Raw genomic sequence first — 18,409 nt, forward strand, 5'->3', positions numbered from 1 at the left:
GTAAAGGCAAAACAATATTCTTTTTGCGTTGAAAGATGAGTTAAAATGCTCAAAAGCGGCTGGCCCTGTGGATTTTTTTCGTTTTGTTTTTATAACGTGTGGCAGTCAAAGAGTTAAAAGGGCCTCACTACTTATTAAAAGTCCTCGCCAAATGTTTCTTGTCCTTGTGAAGTGTAACACCGTCGATGAGCACTAGAGGCCGCAGTTGCGCTACTCATCATTCTGACTCACTGGTGGGACTCGCCTCGGGCGGCTAAGCTGATCTATTTTCGTCTTCAGTCACCCTTGAGCCATATCTTCTGATTTTGCACGTATGTTCTCACTCATAAACAGTTAAATCCCTTCTTATAAAGAGTCACAACTGGAGCAAACCGCTCAAAAACAGACACCCACGCCACATCGCGCCAGGGAGTCAATCTCGTCTGAAAAAACAAACAAACAAAAAACAGTCTTGCATCTGTGAGCTTGAAAAACTGAGCATTCGGTTGAGAGATGTATTTGCATAAGTCTCATTACTTATTGATGGCAGCATAAGCTACACACTGTAGACTCATTTTTGATGGGCATTCCCCGCTCCGCGTCACCCCCCCCCCGACTTATCTGCAGCATCACCTTGATGAAGTCATTTTCCATCAGGGGAGTAGACACAATTTCAGAAATTGGGGGTATTTGACGAAGGCGGAAATTGTTCACAAGTTGGCTACATCAACTTGTCTGAGCCAATGTTCATCTTCTCACATTCATAGTATCCAAAGATAACCCAAACATCAAACTGTGGATGACAAAAACAAACAAACAAACAAACAAACAAACAGTAAATCATAACCAAAGACAGCCAATGTGAAAGACAACTAAAGAGACAATGTGCACAATTGAGTGCCATCTAGTGGTTAACAAATGGAATACACCGACCTAAGTTCCAAGCAGGTGCGTTTTGAAGCGCAACACGCACTACAGTGCCTCAGAGAGCCCACACTTTGCAAGCCTAGCACCAATTTACAAGTTCTTCTCCTTCGGTTATCCGGAACAGAAAGATGGCAGTGAAATACGTCCGCTTCCTGTAAGGTGCGCTGCAACCCGTTAGCGATTACTAGACCTACGGCTACATGAAAAAAAAAAAAAAAAAAAAAAGACTGATGTGATAGAACATTTTTTTTTGCGTATTATTGAATTTATTAGTATGATTTTAAAATGAATGAATTATTAGTTCCCCACTAAATGGCACGAAATCTTACACCGTGCCTTTAAATGGCGGCCATAATGGCAACACGCTGCGGGGGGTGAAGCAAATAACTAACCAAATTGGGGAAATTTCTAACGGTACAAGAATGGTGAATGATGTTTATATCATCTTGCTAGTACCATTTTTTTTTTTTTATCTCCACTGGCACAGTGTGTCCCCAGTCGGAGTGTCTATAGTGCGCACTGCACTCTGAATTTCCCAACGGCAAATTGGAGCAACGCACTTTTTCAACCGGTGCGCTTTTGAAGCGTATTTCCAAACGACAGATTTTGCCCCAACTTACACCGGCTACTCCCGATCCCAATCTCTGCCCTGCGATTGGCTGGCAACAAAGCTGGCTGCCCAAAGCCCGCTGAGATAGGCTCCAGCACCCCCTTGTGAGGAATAAGCGGTCAAAAAAAATGGATGGATCCCAATCTCTTTGAATTCATGTGCCAAATGTGTCAACGGGCAGAATACGTTTAATTGTACTCACACACAAATGCCCCAACATCTTTCTGTAGAGGTTTTATTGTCAACAAAAGTACAACTATATCAGATATGGATTCATTTTTATTTATTTATTTATTTTTTTTACAGCGAAGTACAACATATTCCCAGTGCTTCAGAATACACCAAAACATATAATGTACATACAGTTGACATCTCCACTCTCCCATTCACAGTTTCTGGATTGAATAGGCATTATTTTTCATTTCTACATCAAATAATCAAACTGAAAATGCCAGCAAGAACAAAAATGACAAAAATGTTTGCATATGGAGACGAGGATTTCGGGTGGCAGGAGGCAAAACTCAGACCTTTAGACTATATGGTATTATACAATGGATCGTGTTTCTAAAAGTGGGACGTCAGTCTTCGGCTCACGTTGCCGTCATTGCAAACCACATCCAATATGGCTCATTTGGACTTTGTGATACCCTGACTGTTCAGATGCAAGCAAGGGATCGCGAGCGGTGATGTCGCCACGCGCCACGTGAGTGCTTTGTATACGTTTTGGAATGAAAAAAAAAACGGGTGAGCGAAAGCAGCCTCCTGTGCATTCTGTTGGTTAACTCGGCTGTCTCAGCTCATGACCGGAGAACAAATAGGATAAAACAGCATTGAGGGCCATCCTCTAGGCCAGGGGTGTCCAAACTTTTTACTCTGAGGGCCACATACAGAAAAATAGAAAGCTGCAAGGGCCACTTTGATTTAAAAAAAAAAAAAGTTATTTATTAACACATTCATTGCCAGACCAGCAAAAAAAATGCATCATTTGACGTCTTTTTCCGTCAATGGCAGTGAATGAGTTAAACATGGTCAAAATCAATGAAGCAATTATAAATGGTTGATATAATGTACAGTTACTTATTGAAAACTGCTAACAGTCACAAGGCAAATAGTGACCCCTGTGTGCCACTATAATAGAGCAGCAGCTGAATCCCAACTTGACATTCTGAACCACAACAAGAACAATCGGTCGTCAACTGACCACACTTAACAACCATTAATTTAATGTGATGTTTTCACAAATTGGACCTTGACACTAAGCAACAAGTGGATGAAACTATTTTTATTTCTGAAACAGAATTATTAGCTGCAAATTTGTGTCTTTGCGTAGCTAGAAATGTTTAATCCACCCTCTTTTTTTTCTTTTTTCTTTTTTTTTTGTTTTTTTTTTTAAACAGCATTGAAAAATTATTTTTAGTATTTGCCGCGGTCCGCCAAAAAAAATGTATGTCGGGCCGCAAATGGCCCCCGGGCCGTAGTTTGGACACCCCTGCTCTAGGCCTTGAAAAAAAAATAAAACATAAGCTCAGAACCATATAAGAGCAACAAAACCAAGATATACATTAGTGGAAAAAAAAAAAAAATTAGACCCAAAATTTTAATATTTGGCTTCTAATTAAATAAATACAAGTGAGAAATGAATCGTCATTGTCAAGTTGTTATACTTCCGAGCATTATTTGGAAACGAGAGCATGATATGAATTGTAATGAAGTACTCTTTCTTTTTTTTTTTGGATTAGGGCTATTTTTAGCCCACAGAGTTCCTATGCATTCAGCTCTTCTGCTGGACTAAAAATCGATACACAACATCTATGATCAGTGCTAACTCTTATATTGTTGTCATAGAAAAAAAAACGATACCCGTTTTGCTATCAGATCTGAAGCTCAGCCGTTACTGGCAGCCATAAATAACCGGCCGTTAGAGCTATGCCAGTGTAGATTGGAATAAAACAAAAAGAAAAAACAAAAAAAAGGGAAACATCTAATATTTGGCAAAGCCTTTCAATTTGATCCATCAAGAGCCGACTTTGACTCTGCGTGAGGCCAAGTCCTTTTTCCTCTTCCTGACACGGACTAAGAAACAAAAAGCTGCGAGCAGAAACGTGACACACAAGCGGCAGACAGGTGGACAGAGCAGAACTCCCTCCGGTGAAATGGCGAGCGAGTTCACAACTGAACGCTTGGCGGCGGGGCGGGAAAAAATAAAAAAATAAAATAAATCCCATCAGAAAGTGAAAGGAAACCAAACAAAGTGTAAAGAGTTGTTTTAAGTCTCATGCAAAGTATTGGATGCCACGAGCATGCATTTACCTGGTACTGAGCTCTACCGTACGCTAGAACTGGAACAACATTCGTCTCCAACGCAAAATACCAATATCCAAATATATGATCTGTTCTTTTTACACTATTTACAGTTAAAATAGATGACTTTGTCTTATTTAATCCATAACTCATTGCTTATAATATTCTTGAAACAGTATACTCTAACTCGACTAAGCAAAAACTAATGATTTCTAATATATATTCCAAACAAATGCTCTTTCGACAATAAAGGAATTCTACGTCATTTCTACATACTGTATCTGAAATCAGAATAACTTATATTTGTGCAAGGTAATTGCAGCTATGCAAAGGGTGACATAGTAACAAAATAAGTGTTTTTTTTTTGTGTGTGTGTTTTTTGTGAGCGTGCCGTGTGCACAGAAACGACTCGTGCGGAAGAATTCTGTCCGAGCGGATCCCGTTGGTGCGAGAGAAAGGAAGAGACCGTTGCAAGTCCCACACTGACGGGAAAAAATACACGAACAAATTCAAATCCTGCCTGCGAAACGGAATAAGATAATCACTAGTGGAATGCTGGAAGGCACTGTTAGATAGCATCTCTCTTCTCCGCAGCACGACGACGGGCCAGTTAAGTGCGCATGATTGTGTGTCTTCTGTGTGCGTGTGCATCTGCGTGAGGGGGGGGAGGGGCTAAGGAGGTGGGGGCGGGCGCAGCCACTGGACCTGAGGTTATCATGGTCTCGGAACCGTATGTTGTTTGGCGAAGGGAATTATCTTCCAGAACAATCCGACTGGGAGAGACACCACTGATCCGTGTCGCAAAAGTTCTTTTACTGAAACAAAATACAGATTTTGTACATCATACAAATCAATTCGACGCTGTTTTCCCAGGAAAAAAAAAGGTTGGAAAGGCCCGTTTGAAGGCAAACAAATGACAAAGAACAATACACTAGTAATAAAGTCATGACGATAACTAGGGCTGGACGATTGCAATCACATTATTTATTTATTTTTTTTGATTGAGATTAAGAAAATGACTAATAATTGATTTTAAAAACTTAAACTTCACTCATTCACTCACAGAAGCTTACATGTGTGAATGAGTTTGTGAAAAAAAAATAAGAATCCGTGCGTGCTTTCAAATTTCCGCGGGAGTGACGTCACGCAGCCGGCAAATTCGCCCGGCCCCGTTTGCGACACGCCCCCTCCCGCTCTGTGATTGGCTGAAGGGGTGTAAACACTGTCTTTCCACAGAAACCTCCCGCTGTTTACAAAACAAACACAAAATGGTAAAATATAGGCTGAGGGGGTTTAGGACAAAATCACCACCAGAAATGAAGACAAGCCCTGATCTGTAAATTGAGAAGTAGTTTGTTTGTTTGAATCTGTATTTAAAAAGTGCCTTTTCTAGAGTCAAACCGGCAGACTGGCCCTTTTAAGTATTTATTCAACTACTAAAACTCAACTACTAGTAGTGTTATCTTACCTGTGTGTATGTGTATTTACAACTTTTGCGTGTAAATATTTATCATTTGAAGGAATAACACTCTTGAAGTCGATGCTAATTTCCTGTTAGCATTTCAATGGGACATTACATTGACTTTAGCATTAGCGGCGGTTTTAAGTTTTACAATAAACACCAACTGGGGTGTTAATTAAACAACATGGTGGAACTTATGAACCTATCACTGATCGAGAAAAGCCAAGATTGAAATCACAATTACGTTTGGATTAATCGTCCAGCCCTAGACGGCACATTGCTCAAATACTTCGATGTTTCTGTCCACTGAATCCAACACGACATGCGTCTGAGGTCAAAATATGCTCACAAGCCGTGTGGCCAGATGTTTTTGCTTCCATTCCAACTGGAACAACAAAAACAAGCCTTCTCAAGATCAGTTTTTCTAACCGCTGAGCGGAAAGAAGCGTCTCGTCTCATTGTGGGTTAAACAAATCCATCTGATCAGGCTCGTCTTGAGAAATTCTGCTAATAGTGTGGAGCGCCGTGCCAGAACATGGATCAGATTTGGAATAAACAACACGATGGGAGGGGAATGCCAAGATTGTAAGCTGCAGTCTGTGAAGATGCATGAATCACAATCATAGGATGCCTGCATGCTACACATTTGATCCATCTTTGTGCCTCTATCCTCGCGTTGCGCTTCTTCTTCGCTCCTTTTCTATAACCTTGGCCCGTTTTGACCTCCTCGCGGCGCTTTGGGGTCTACCTCATTTTTACGACGGCCGTCCGTGCACATCAATCTTCCTTGAAAAAAAAAAAAGTACTCGGCCGTTCTTGCCATTTTCCAGTGTGAACAATAGAAAATAAGTCAAAAATAGTTTGAAATAAACTGACGAGAAAAGGTGAAATTTTAAAGATCGACCTCACTGCTCGCTCTCGATGCGTTTCCAGAGGTGCGGCATGCTCTTTCGTCCGCGAGCTGCCAGCACAGTGCTACGGGGGGGGGGTCGGGGTCTCTGGGGAGAGAGGGGAGGGGCACTCTGGCACGAGGCGGCTGGAGCGCAGCCTGCCTATCTCCCGCTCCCAGCAGGTTCATCTGAGCGGCAAGCTCGCCGCAACCCGCAGCCCTTGACCTTCTGCGTGATGGCATATGAATACCCTGTCAAAACTGCTTGGTGAAAGAATGTTAATACGCGATACTTTCCACATTCCCGCTATTGATTTGTTCCCGGAGCCGTCACATCATGGCTGGTGGCGGGTTTCCGAAAGGATTGAAATGCTTCCTCTGACTCGCATAGGCTGAGCGCGGTGAGCAGAGAGATAAAGATGGCGGGACGACGACGAGAGGGCGACGACAGAGCGGATTCGAACGCGTCTGTCGTCGGCGGTGGGAGAGGCGATGCCCAAACAGAGCGGAGCTTCCTTTTCGGCGAGCGCCATAGGCCTGTCGTTACTTTGGACACACATTCACAAGAATGCAACGCGCAGTCTTCACATAGCAGCACAGCGAGATCTTAAGACACAATCGTACAACGAGCTGGCGCTGTCCGCTTTGTGTCTTCAGACGATGGATTTTTTTTTTTTTTTTTTTAAAGAGGAGTAAGACAACAATCTCTATGAATTCCAGGACATTCAGATGTTGTTGATACAGGTTAAGTGTTGCAGAATCGGAGTGAGAGTGCAAGTGAGGGTTGACTCAGCCGGAGAAGCGTGATAATAACTAAGAAGGTTTTCAACATGTATGATTTGTTCGGTTTTATTCCCCCAAGTTCTGCGAAAGTCTTCAGTCCTCTTGCTGCTTTCAACCACGCCCAATCTCAACATTGGTCCTTAACTGTGAAAGTCTCAAGTTAGTGTGTTTTTGTATTTTCTTCATTGTGGGACATGATCATCCAGTGTTTAGTGCTTCTAAGAAAAAAATAGCTGGTCCTTCGGAAGAGTCTCTATTTCTTAAATGGAGCTAATCTACTAAAATTTTGCCAGAAAGGAGCCTGGCCTCTTTTGGATTGACTGAATTCAAAAACCTCTCCTTGTGCCATGTCCTCCGTTACCTCATACTGCCCCGCGCTGAGGGGGGGTTCCTGGGGGGGTGGATATGAGGGGGGCGTGCTCCTGTTTACACCTAGAAGAGCAGCGGGCGCAGAAAAGCGAGGGCGGGGGGGGGGGGGCGAGGAGGCGGCGTAGGCACAAAGCAAAGAGAAAACAAATCCGTCAGTATTGTCACTCATTTGCTGGACAAACACAACATCTATTCATGCTGCCACAGCACACAGGCGCGCGCGTCAAAATGAGATTCCGTTGGTAACATTCCTGCGTGTTAAACCTGAAGATGACTGCGGACGAAGATGACAAGTGGAATTCAGCGTTAGTGATGACACAAGGGCGACGAAAGATGCTATTCAAGCAAACAAAGAGGACCCGCACATCCCAGCCGATGCTGCGACGGTCTTTTGGACAAGACACGTTGGTCCTCCATTTTTATTTTTTATTTTTTTTGTTGACAGCATATTTGTTTGAATAGCACATGAGAAACACAAGGGGTGGTGAAAATAGAGCCCAACAGAAAGCTTTTCATGTGCATTTAACTAGATTCTACCATGTCATTTGGCTAGTCTACAAGCATCACAAGTATGCTGGCGTCGTTACAAACAAACTATATTTGGAGATGAAAGATTCCAAAGTTGCCATGGCATCTCAGAAATAAATCACAATGATGAGAAACGGTGCGCTTCGTTGCAGGTGTTTTGCCAAACGCTGTTTTAGCAGCAGTGAGGACGGTTTGATCTATTTGCGACCGAGAAAGCCGTTTCTCAGCGATGCTGCACGTGATGATGCTTATCAGCACATTGGACAGTGACTGCATGCTGCAGTGCCAACGTTAATGACAACAAATATGCTGTTTTAACAGTTGCCATGGCATCTTATTGTGCTAGCTCTAAAGAGAACGCTTATGCATATACCTTTAGCATTTTCAAACCATGTCCATACAACATGGCCCTCGTTCGCAAGATGAAATCTATAAATGAATCTGAAATTCAAAAGAGTACTTCACCTTGTGCCAGCCATGTACAACATACAGCACAATACACAACGTTTACTTGGGAAAAGACATCGATGAGGGTTGACGCCAGAGAGAACATTCAGAAGTGGTCATTGGTTAATTCAGACTTGAATGGATGATCATGCTTATTGTGCAACTGGCCATAGCGAAAAACATCAATCATGGAAAACAAAACATCTAGACTAACACTAAATGGCTAAAAATGCAAAGGATGACACCAGCAGCTGTGACATGTGGGCCCAGTGTTTGTGTTGACGGGTGCTAGCATCGAAGAAAATGCGTCTGGCATGTGTTTTTTTTCCCGGCAATTCGCTCTAACACTTTTCACGTTTCATTGGCGATTGTATCACAAACTAAAGTAGTGAACTCAGTTTTGACAGAGAGAACAAAAAGGTTCTGGCTAAAGGTTCTTGTAAAGGATGCAGAGTTCAGTGCCTTGAAAACGTCTTCACACCCCTTGGAGTTTTTCACATTTTGCCACGTACAATCACAAACTTTTACGCTTTTTTTTTTTTTTTTTAAGGTTTTATATGATGGACCAACATAACGTAGCACATAATTGTGAAGTGGTATGGAAATGATAAGTACCGTATATTCCACACATATATAAGGCGCTGCAGTAGAGACTGGGGTTATGTTATGCATCCATTAGATGGTGCTGTGCTAAAGGGAATGTCAACAAATCAATCAGATAGGTCAGTCAAACTTGATTCATAGATTACAAACCAGCTTTCTGACAACTCCCAAAATGAATAAACAGCTGTTTTTATTATTTTCTCTCAGGTAAAGTATTAGTATTAGCTAGCGATCCAAGATGGCGGGACCTTCTGCGCATGCGCGTCACCGATCGTGCAGGGTCACCGATAGCGTCTTGACAGCGAGACCTGTTGCGGCTCAATATTGATCCATATATAAGGCGTACCGGATTATAAGGCGCATGGTCAGCTTTTGAAAAAATTAAGGCTTTTAGGCCTTATAGTCGTGAAAATACGGTAGTTTTCATAATTTTAGGGGAAAAACATTCTGAAAAATGTGGCGTGCGTTTATTTTCAGCCCTCCTGGGTCAACACTTTGGAGAGCCACTTTTTCTACAAGATTTGCACATCGAGAGTACTGATTACAAATACACTTTACAGAATCATAGGCACTTACAATTTAGAAGGTTGGGTCTACATACAATCTCAAGAAAATACACTCAAGTTTGTGATTGTGAGGTTGCAATACGTGAAAAAGCTCAAAGGCTATGAATCCTTTTTTTAAGGCACTGTACCTGTAATCTTTAAATGGTTGAAGAACAGCTGGCACGCTACAGAGGGGTGGAAATAAAATGACAGATCTGACCTTTTACCTCAGACACTTTGACTATCCTAGTTCATCATATTTTACAAATAATATCTCTGTCATCTTGTGTTGGATCTTGTCAGCTTGTCACAAGCTTAGGAGCTAAACTTACATGGGCACCTACCCTACTAAAAAATTCCTAAAACTATAGCGACAGCTTTGATTGTCAAGTATATAATAAATGTCTGGATATCAAGTCAAGTTAAAACCCCACAAACAATTGAGGTCAGAAATTGCTTCATTAAAACTATATGACAGAGGATCCAGATGCCATGAAGACAGGTGTCATCTTTAAAACTCAATACTTCATGCAAACAGTCCCTCTGTCTTTTCATTGATGCTTAACAGCTGCTTTACGACACGTGGCAAGTCAGCTTAACGTGAGCAGACAGACATTTAACTCAAATGGAAGACCGAAAGTAAACGTAAAATCTACTGTACTTTTCCAGTGCTTGTGTGTTTAAGAAAAGCTCATGAAAAGAGATAATAATAAAAAAAAAATTAAAAAAAGCAGGTTGAACAAACAGTAAACAACGATGAGAAGACAGAGCACACCAGCGAGGAAAAGAAAATGGAAATCACCTGATATCTTCTTGTTGCCTCACCTTTCTGTTTGGTCACCTTTCTCACTGTCATGGCTGCCTGCCGTTTCTGGTACTCTGAGATCTCAAAACCTAGACAGAAAACAACACAGTATGTTGTGAAAAATAAGCGTTGACACGGCTAGATTGCAGTTCCGAAATAGAAAAGAAGTGACGTGAGTGCCATATGATATGATATGATATGATACATCATATCATATGATATGATAAGATACATCATATCATATGATATGATACATCATATCATATGATATGATAAGATACATCATATCATATGATATGATACATCATATCATATGATATATCATATATCATATCAAGATATCATATAATATGATACATCCTATGATATGATATATCATGTCATGTTATCACATGAGATGATATCATATCATATGATATATCATATCACATGATATAATCATATGATATATATATATATATATATATATATATATATATATATATATATATATATATATATATATATCATGTGATATATCATATCAAATCATATATCACATCATATGATATATATCATATCATATATCTTATCACAGCATGTATCATATATCATCATACAAATATGCATTTATGTCTGGGGATGCAGGGCTGACATCTGAACAATCTGATTGGATGCTTAGTAAGTGCCTTAAGTGATGCTGTGGCAACTTTATCTTCATCATTGTTCTTTGTCAACAATCCTCCTTCCGATCCCGAAAAAAAATAATGTTTTGGAACCGATACATTGTTCGGCTCATAAAAGTACATATTGTATTTAAATATGTGGAGCAATGGTAACTGCGATAAAGTTTGACAGCGGAAGAATATTTTGATGAATAACAGCATAAATGTTTGTTTATCAGTATAAGCACGATTGATAAAAAGGACATAACGTTGAAGTTTACATATCATTTAAAAAAAAAAATTGTAATTTATACCACAATATAGTACACGTCAAATAGTTTTGTTATGCAGACAGATTATATTACATAAGAGGGATGAATGAAGCAAAGAGTATCCAAAGATGTGACTAACCGATTTTCTCGTCCTCCTGCACCATCTTCCTCTCCTCATGGAAAGCCCTGAGCCAGCGGATCTTCTCCTCCGGCTTCTTGGCCAGGAAGATGTGGATCTCGTCGCTGTCTTTGTTGCACAATTTGAAGGCATTCTTCACACTTACGTTGAAGTCATCGTCTCGCCCATCAATGGCGTCCCGCACCTCGTAGCGATCCATGTCGATGCGACCCTTGTAGTACAAAATGTCCCGTCGTATCAGATCCTGGTGAGGTACACAGAAAGATGAATTGTGTGTGTGTGTGTGCGTTTACATTACTCAGGTGTTAACAAGCTACTTTTCATTGATACCTGATAGTCTGTCATCTGACACCTTTTCCATCTGCTGCCCAAATACACTAACACCCACTTCGCACATACAGAGATGTCCTTTTTCCAGAAAATATGCTTATCAACACAAATTTATCATTGGCATTCATAAGTGTATTGTAGTTGCACAAATAATAATAATAAAAAAAAAAAAGTTAGACTTTACTTTTGATCATTATACTGTGTGTAAAAATGATACATAAACCTCACAATTCAAACATCATAATGTTTAAAGAATACTTGACCAAATTTCCGGGGGGAAGTAAGCCTTTAAAGTTGTACATATTTCCTATTGTTGCACAGCAACATATTTCATAAAAACTGATTGTTTTCCGAGATTTAGCACCAGGATCAAAAGTTTGCTATAATTTGTATGTGCATGTGTGTTAATGTGTTGAAATTTTGGAGCAGGCAAAAAGCAAGGACGTGCATCAACAAAAATATAAATGCAACACTTTTGTTTTTGCTCCCATTTTTTTTACGAGATGAACTCAAAGATCTAAAACTTCTTCCAAATGCACAATATCACAATGTTTCTCAAATATTGTTTGCAAACAATTCAGCACCTTCAAGTCTGAGACCACCTCAATTGGAAAAGGGTGGAGAGCTCACTCCAGGTCGGGAAAGTTGGAGGAGTTCAACTTTCTTGGAATCTTGTTCACGAGTGAGTGAAGAACAAAGATCTCCCACATCAAGAGGCTGATCGGTGCAGTGTTGTGAGGTGACTCTGTATAGGTCATTTGTGGTAAAGAAGGAGCTCGGCCGAAAAGCGAAGGTCTTGATTTATCAGTCGATCTATGTTCTTATCCTCACTTACGGTCATGACCGAAACAAAAACAAGTTCCAGGATACAATCGGCCGAAATTAATTTCTTCTGCAGGGCGTCCGGGCTCTCCCTTAGAGATAAGGGAAGAACTAAACTCGGTCATCAAGGAGTGGCTCGGGTCGAGTCTTTTGAACTCCGCACTGACAGGAGCACGATGCAGCAACTTGGGCATCGTGTTAGGATGCCTCCCTGCTGAGGTGTTCCAGGCACATCCCACTGGGAGGAGACCGAAGGGACGACCCAGGAGAGAGTACGTTTCCCGGCTGGCGTGAGAACCTCAGGATACCCCAGGAAGAGCTGGATGAAGTGGCTAGGGATACCAAAGTCTGGGCTTCCCTGCTTAAGATGCTACCCATGCGACCCGACCTCAGAGAAGCGGCAGAGGATGGATGGATGGATGGATGGATAGAGCATTATATAACATACACATTCACAATCTCAAAATAAGCCCAAAGGCCAAATCTGACCATGCAACAACAGTGCGTCCAGCCAACGTCGATTTATTTACTTCTACGTACACATCAACTAATCGCCACAGCGCTATTGCCTTAGGACCAAACAACATCCAAGTCGCATGATGAGGTCAGCAGGGGTAAAATGAGAAACAGAACAGCTAATGAGCGTGCGGAGATAAACCTGCATCTATGCGCAATAGTGATAAGAACAATACGAGAGGAGAAAGATGGAGGGCTAACACCCCCAGAGGCCCGTCGCTGGATTGAGAATGCTAAATCAGGAAGTATAGAAAAAAAAAAAAGGACAAAAACATCAAATTCAGCGTATCCTTGGAACTTTTTGAAGTGGCACTGCAAAAACTGAGCTCTGCACACGCATACATTGATTTGTGGTGCCAGAAATGATCAGCAGGGATAGATACAGGGTGGATGAGGTCAATAAAAGATTAATGAAGACAATACTTAACTCATCTGCTCCTAATAACGTGTAAATATGTTTTTTTTAATGTTGTAAGTGTCCCAAAGACGTATTTATATGTTTTTATGTTTTTTTATGCGAGAGCACACAGAAGGCTTTGATGCAGCCTCTCAACTGCAAAGAACGGTTGCAGAAATGGTAGTTATTACACAAACGGCCAGCAGGTGGCAGCAGAACAAAGGAGATCAACCAGGGCCATCTAGAAAAAACGCTAAATTACTTAGCATTTTAAATAGATTTGTGAAAACTGATGAAACTTAGCGCTCTTCTAATGCTAATTGCTGCAAATCGGAAACAGATAGAAACACACTTTTTTTTCTGATGAAAGAAGAGACTTTAATCTTTCTTTTGGTAGATTCCATTCTTTTATAGCAATTTAACACAATATTCTGTGGGCCTTGCAAAATCAGTCAAAATCCAGTAGAACGGCCGGGAGCGAACGGGATTGCGAAATGTGAAAATGGCGGCGAGTCAATGAATTAACAGTATGTAAGCCATACATGAACTACACACTGGGTGTCTGCATGTAAGTAAATGATGAGCTAATTGTTTTGGTTCACATTTGGATGCGTGCGAGGCGGCATCCCCTCCGCCTCGGTGAGACAGCGTGTCCAAGCGTCTCACTGCATTCGTGCAGCCGAGCATGAACATTCGTCTGACAGGGCAGCACAGCCTTGGTGCATCAGAGCCCCAAACCGCCGCGGCTACATTAGGAGAAATGTGCTGAGTATTTGAACTTCACCGAGGGCTCATGCGTCTTGCGTTGGCTAATACTGTATATTTTCCATCCTTAAGCAAGCATCTCTGGGATCAGCGCGAGATGCGCAACTTTCAAGCAAGCGGACTCGGTTGTTTGTGTTCTCCCTTATCAGCTTGTTTTCGAGAGCAAACGGGAATCAAAATGAAAAGGAGGAAAGTGAACAAAGAGAAAGACGTTTTACCTTCTTACAGAGAACCAGCTGGTGATCAAAGAGGAAGAAGACTCGCTGCTGGCTGCGCCCATATGGCTGATAGATCCATGACAGCTCCCCAGTGTAGATGAGCTCCGAGCTTCTGTCCAAGATGTCATCCCCCTGGACACAGGAAAACAGATACCAAAATCAATACATCAAAGGTTTACTCTGTGAAATAATCATGAAATAATACATTTATTTTCGGCTTTATCTTTTTAATCCAGCATGCTTTAAGAGATGTATAGATAAACTGCAACCCCCCTGAATTGTGCGACTCAAGAAACAATGACCAGTTCATATATATCAGTGCTTCTCAAATAGTGGGGGGGGGCTTGAGGCTCCATCAAGGGGGGCGAGTTTCATCTCGGGGAACATGGTTTTTAATTTTTATTTATTTTTTACTGTCCTAGAATAAAGTGCAATTGCACCTCCACTACATTAGGGGGCAGTAGCGCTCTCATTATGGCAGGGAGCATTCGCTCGGTGGTGTAGGGGTTTTGTTTGCACTGAGCATGTGCGCTTTGCACACGGCAAAAAAAATTAATCAGCACAAATTATTTTATATATTTTTGTTTTGCAGGTTAAAAGTTTTTTTTTTTTAATATTGTGCTCCTGCGTTAACGTTGGTGATCAGTTTGAATGCATTATTATTTATTGATTTTATGTAATTTTATTTTTCCTTATCATATGGTTTGACATGGCCAGTCAAAAAATGTTAATAGTTTAATGAAGGATTTAATTTTATTTTTGAATTTCAGATGTGCTTTAAATCTTTTCTGTTACAGTTAATAAATCTATTCTTTGATGTAACTTGGTCCATATTTCTTTCTTTTTTTAGTCTCTGATACATTAATACGGACACAGTGTTAGGCAGAGGTGTGCTTATAACAATTTTATAGACAAATTAGACTATTTATAGATAGAGGGGGGGCGGGGCGCGAGGTGTTTTCTTCATACCTGGGGGGGCATGACAGAAAATAATTGAGAAGCACTGACATATATGAAGATGAAACTGAACAAGGAGGAACTTGGCGATAACGACTGTGGATGAAGAGAATGAAGACAGAGCAGAACTGATTTAATACTGTACATAAAGTAAAACCAGCATTCAGTAACAAGACACGGTCAGAAATAATATAGTCAGAGTATTTTGCCCCTCAAGGAACACGCTACACCAACGTGCGCAGTTGTTGTGTTAAGTAAGACTTCATGGTACAGGAGACTTATCTGTAGTTTTGAGTGTACAGAGCCAGTGAAAAGACATTTGCACTTTGAACGCACGCGCACACACGCGCGTACGTACCTCCCAGTCCAAAACAGATGCTTGCCACTGAGCAATTTTGTCAATGTTCTCCAGCCTCCTCTTCCTCTCATTGATCTGCTGGGTGACGTTTCGCATTACTGCCAAGGCCGCCGCCACGTATCGATAGTCGCTGCAGACACAGACACGGCGCACACATAATGACTCTTGGGGAATTCAAGGGTCGAGTTAAGCTCTTCGAAAACTGGCCACTCTTTAAAAATAAATAAATAAATTAATTAATTAAAAAAAAATCTGGTGAAGTTGCAGTAATGAAAGACGCAGTGTACCTTATTAGACGTGGGATGTATACTGAAGTAATAGCGATCCAAATAGCAAGTACTGAGTTCTAATTACCGGTAGCCACTTTGACTGTAAAATACAACTGCATCGATGCTATCCGAGTAAGATTGTTCCCATTACGCCTCTGATTGCATAGATCCAAATATAGTGTGTATGTGTTTGACAGAGGGTTGGCCTATACTTGGCAGATTCTCTTGCAGTCAAACACTGTGAATTGGCAGGCTTTGCTGGCAGAGCTGGCACCCGTCCCGATCTGGCTTCACAGCGCCTGGTTTGTGAATGACCCGGAGCTGGCTGAGGATATGCTCAAATCTCGTACACTAATGTTTCTGTGGATTTGCATGCGCAAGTCTGCTTGTCTCAATTTTCATGTACCGGTTGCATCTATCGTCAGGGAAACCTCTTCAAATACTTTAGAAGAGAGCCATAAAAGTGTTGATTGTGCACTCATGTACTAAAGTGAGAAAACGGATCAAATCCTCAAGATTTTTGGTACTTCTAAATTAGGGATGTCACGATAAGGGCAATATCGTGATATTAAAACTGCCACAATATCGTCGTCATCATGTTCACAATATTTAAAAGGAACACATCTGTGGAAAAAAAAGTCAGGTTGATTTCCATTTGTGCAGTTCTAGCACCCTCTAGTGGCTAGTTTAATAGTGCAATTTAATTTTAATTAGGGATGTTTTGGCCTTCTATGTTTAAAATCTATGCTAATTGTCAGATGAAGGGGAACCTAATTTGCTCGTGAAGTGATCAATGTGTGCTTGCATTAGCAAGTAAGTGCCTCAATATTGTTATTAGAGATTGTAGGTGGTTTATATGCATTGCTGTTAAGCGCTAAAGCACAATATTGCACTTTTTTTTTCTACAATATTGTGATCTTTTGTAAATATCGCCAACGCCTCCACAATATCGTGATAATTATCGTATCGTGACCTTCATATGCTGATAATATCGTATCGTGATGTTTGGATATCGTTACATCCCTACTTCTAATACATTGGTCTTAACCTCATTGGAGGTACCGAAACCCACCAGTTTCCTCTGTGCATTCACTGAACCCTTCTTTATTGAAAAATAAAATATGATTTGACTCACTGAACCCCTGGGGTGCGATCGAACCCATCTTAAAAAAAAAAAAAAAACACTGTTCCAGTGTTGTGTACAATGTGTCACACCTGTGCTCTTGTGCAGTGTATTTGAGAAGCTCAGCCAACTGGAGGGGATATTTGCAGATCTTCTGGACTGGAGTGAGCAAGAAGCCGTCTATGGCGATGTCAATCATTTGCTGGAGGAGTCGACAGGCCTCAAAGAAGTGCTGGTACCTGCCATCCCTCATCAACTTGCTCAGCTCCATGCAAGCATCCAAGTGGTTATTACAGTATTCGGAATATATCCAGAAACCATCTTGCTGTAATACAAAAACAGCAGAAATATCCATTTAAAAATAAAATGCGTTTCAATCGTCATCTTCCAAGCATAAACATGCAATTCAAGAATATTATTTTTATATTCATGTTTTATTGTGTGTTTAAAAGAATGTTAGTCATACTAGTCTGCTACCGACAGGACTGAAGCGGAATACTACTTGCCCAGTACAATTTTATTAAAAAAAAAATAAAAAAAATAAAAAATCCATGCATGAATGTTTGACATTGGCAAATGTCAAGTGCATGAATTGTTTCCTTAATCATGTTCTTGATTCTTGAGCCAAACATTATTGTTCCTAAAAGTGTCATAAGAGTTATAAAATAGAATGTTTATGTCATAATGTCACAATGGCCCATGCGTAAAAGACAAAACGAAAGCACACAGTTTCTTAAATTTTTTTTAAAAAAAAAGAGCGTGGGCAAGAAAACCCAATTATACATATACATATATATATATATATATATATATATATATATATATATATATATATATATATATATATATATATATATATATATATATATATATATATATATAATTTAAATCGGTTACTTCTTTATATGCTTTTTTGGACTGTCAGTACACAATGGTTCAGGGATGCGAGCACGGATGTTCAAATGTTCATCGGATCGGGAAAACCAGTAGCTACCCAACAAAACTCACGTGTTCTAAAAAACACGGTCCAATTTCAGAAAGGTGGGGCTCCTCTGTGTTGTACTGCTTCTCCAAATCTCGAACAAAACCCATCTGGAAGCGGTAGATGTCCTCAATGTTTCCGAAGATCACTTTCAGTTGGTCATCATTAAACATGTCCACACGCTTCCTGCACTGGCGCAGGTAACCCTGGAAGAAAAAAAAATAAAAAAAGAATTACAAATAAATGAATAAATAAATGTAATTAGGGGTGGGCAATCTTGCAAAAATGGAATACCACAATTGTTTTTTAATTATAAAATCACAATTTTGATTTTATCACATTTTTTTAAATGAATATGAAATACAAATT

General features: G+C 40.5%; 1 protein-coding gene across 12 annotated transcripts in view; it reads right to left on the bottom strand.

Moving 5' to 3' along the window:
• Positions 1-1,777: 1,777 nt before the first annotated feature.
• arhgef9a (Cdc42 guanine nucleotide exchange factor (GEF) 9a) overlaps positions 1,778-18,409 on the bottom strand; it is a 55,495-nt gene continuing 38,863 nt past the window's right edge. For 9 of the 12 annotated variants that reach the window (XM_077531411.1, XM_077531416.1, XM_077531410.1 and 6 more), the window contains 7 exons: positions 18,067-18,246; positions 17,151-17,383; positions 15,667-15,796; positions 14,352-14,483; positions 11,304-11,547; positions 10,269-10,337; positions 1,778-7,383 (listed from right to left, as the gene is read on the bottom strand). In XM_077531411.1, the coding sequence (XP_077387537.1) occupies positions 7,205-7,383; positions 10,269-10,337; positions 11,304-11,547; positions 14,352-14,483; positions 15,667-15,796; positions 17,151-17,383; positions 18,067-18,246 (1,167 nt within the window). In that variant the 3' untranslated portion in view covers positions 1,778-7,204. Of the gene's footprint in view, positions 7,384-8,221; positions 8,290-10,245; positions 10,338-11,303; positions 11,548-14,351; positions 14,484-15,666; positions 15,797-17,150; positions 17,384-18,066; positions 18,247-18,409 lie in introns of those variants that run through there. The other 3 variants (XM_077531413.1, XM_077531415.1, XM_077531414.1) reach the window with 3 other exon arrangements.

The sequence above is a fragment of the Festucalex cinctus genome, chromosome 9, assembly GCF_051991245.1.
Source record: "Festucalex cinctus isolate MCC-2025b chromosome 9, RoL_Fcin_1.0, whole genome shotgun sequence".
NCBI classification, from domain to species: domain Eukaryota; kingdom Metazoa; phylum Chordata; class Actinopteri; order Syngnathiformes; family Syngnathidae; genus Festucalex; species Festucalex cinctus.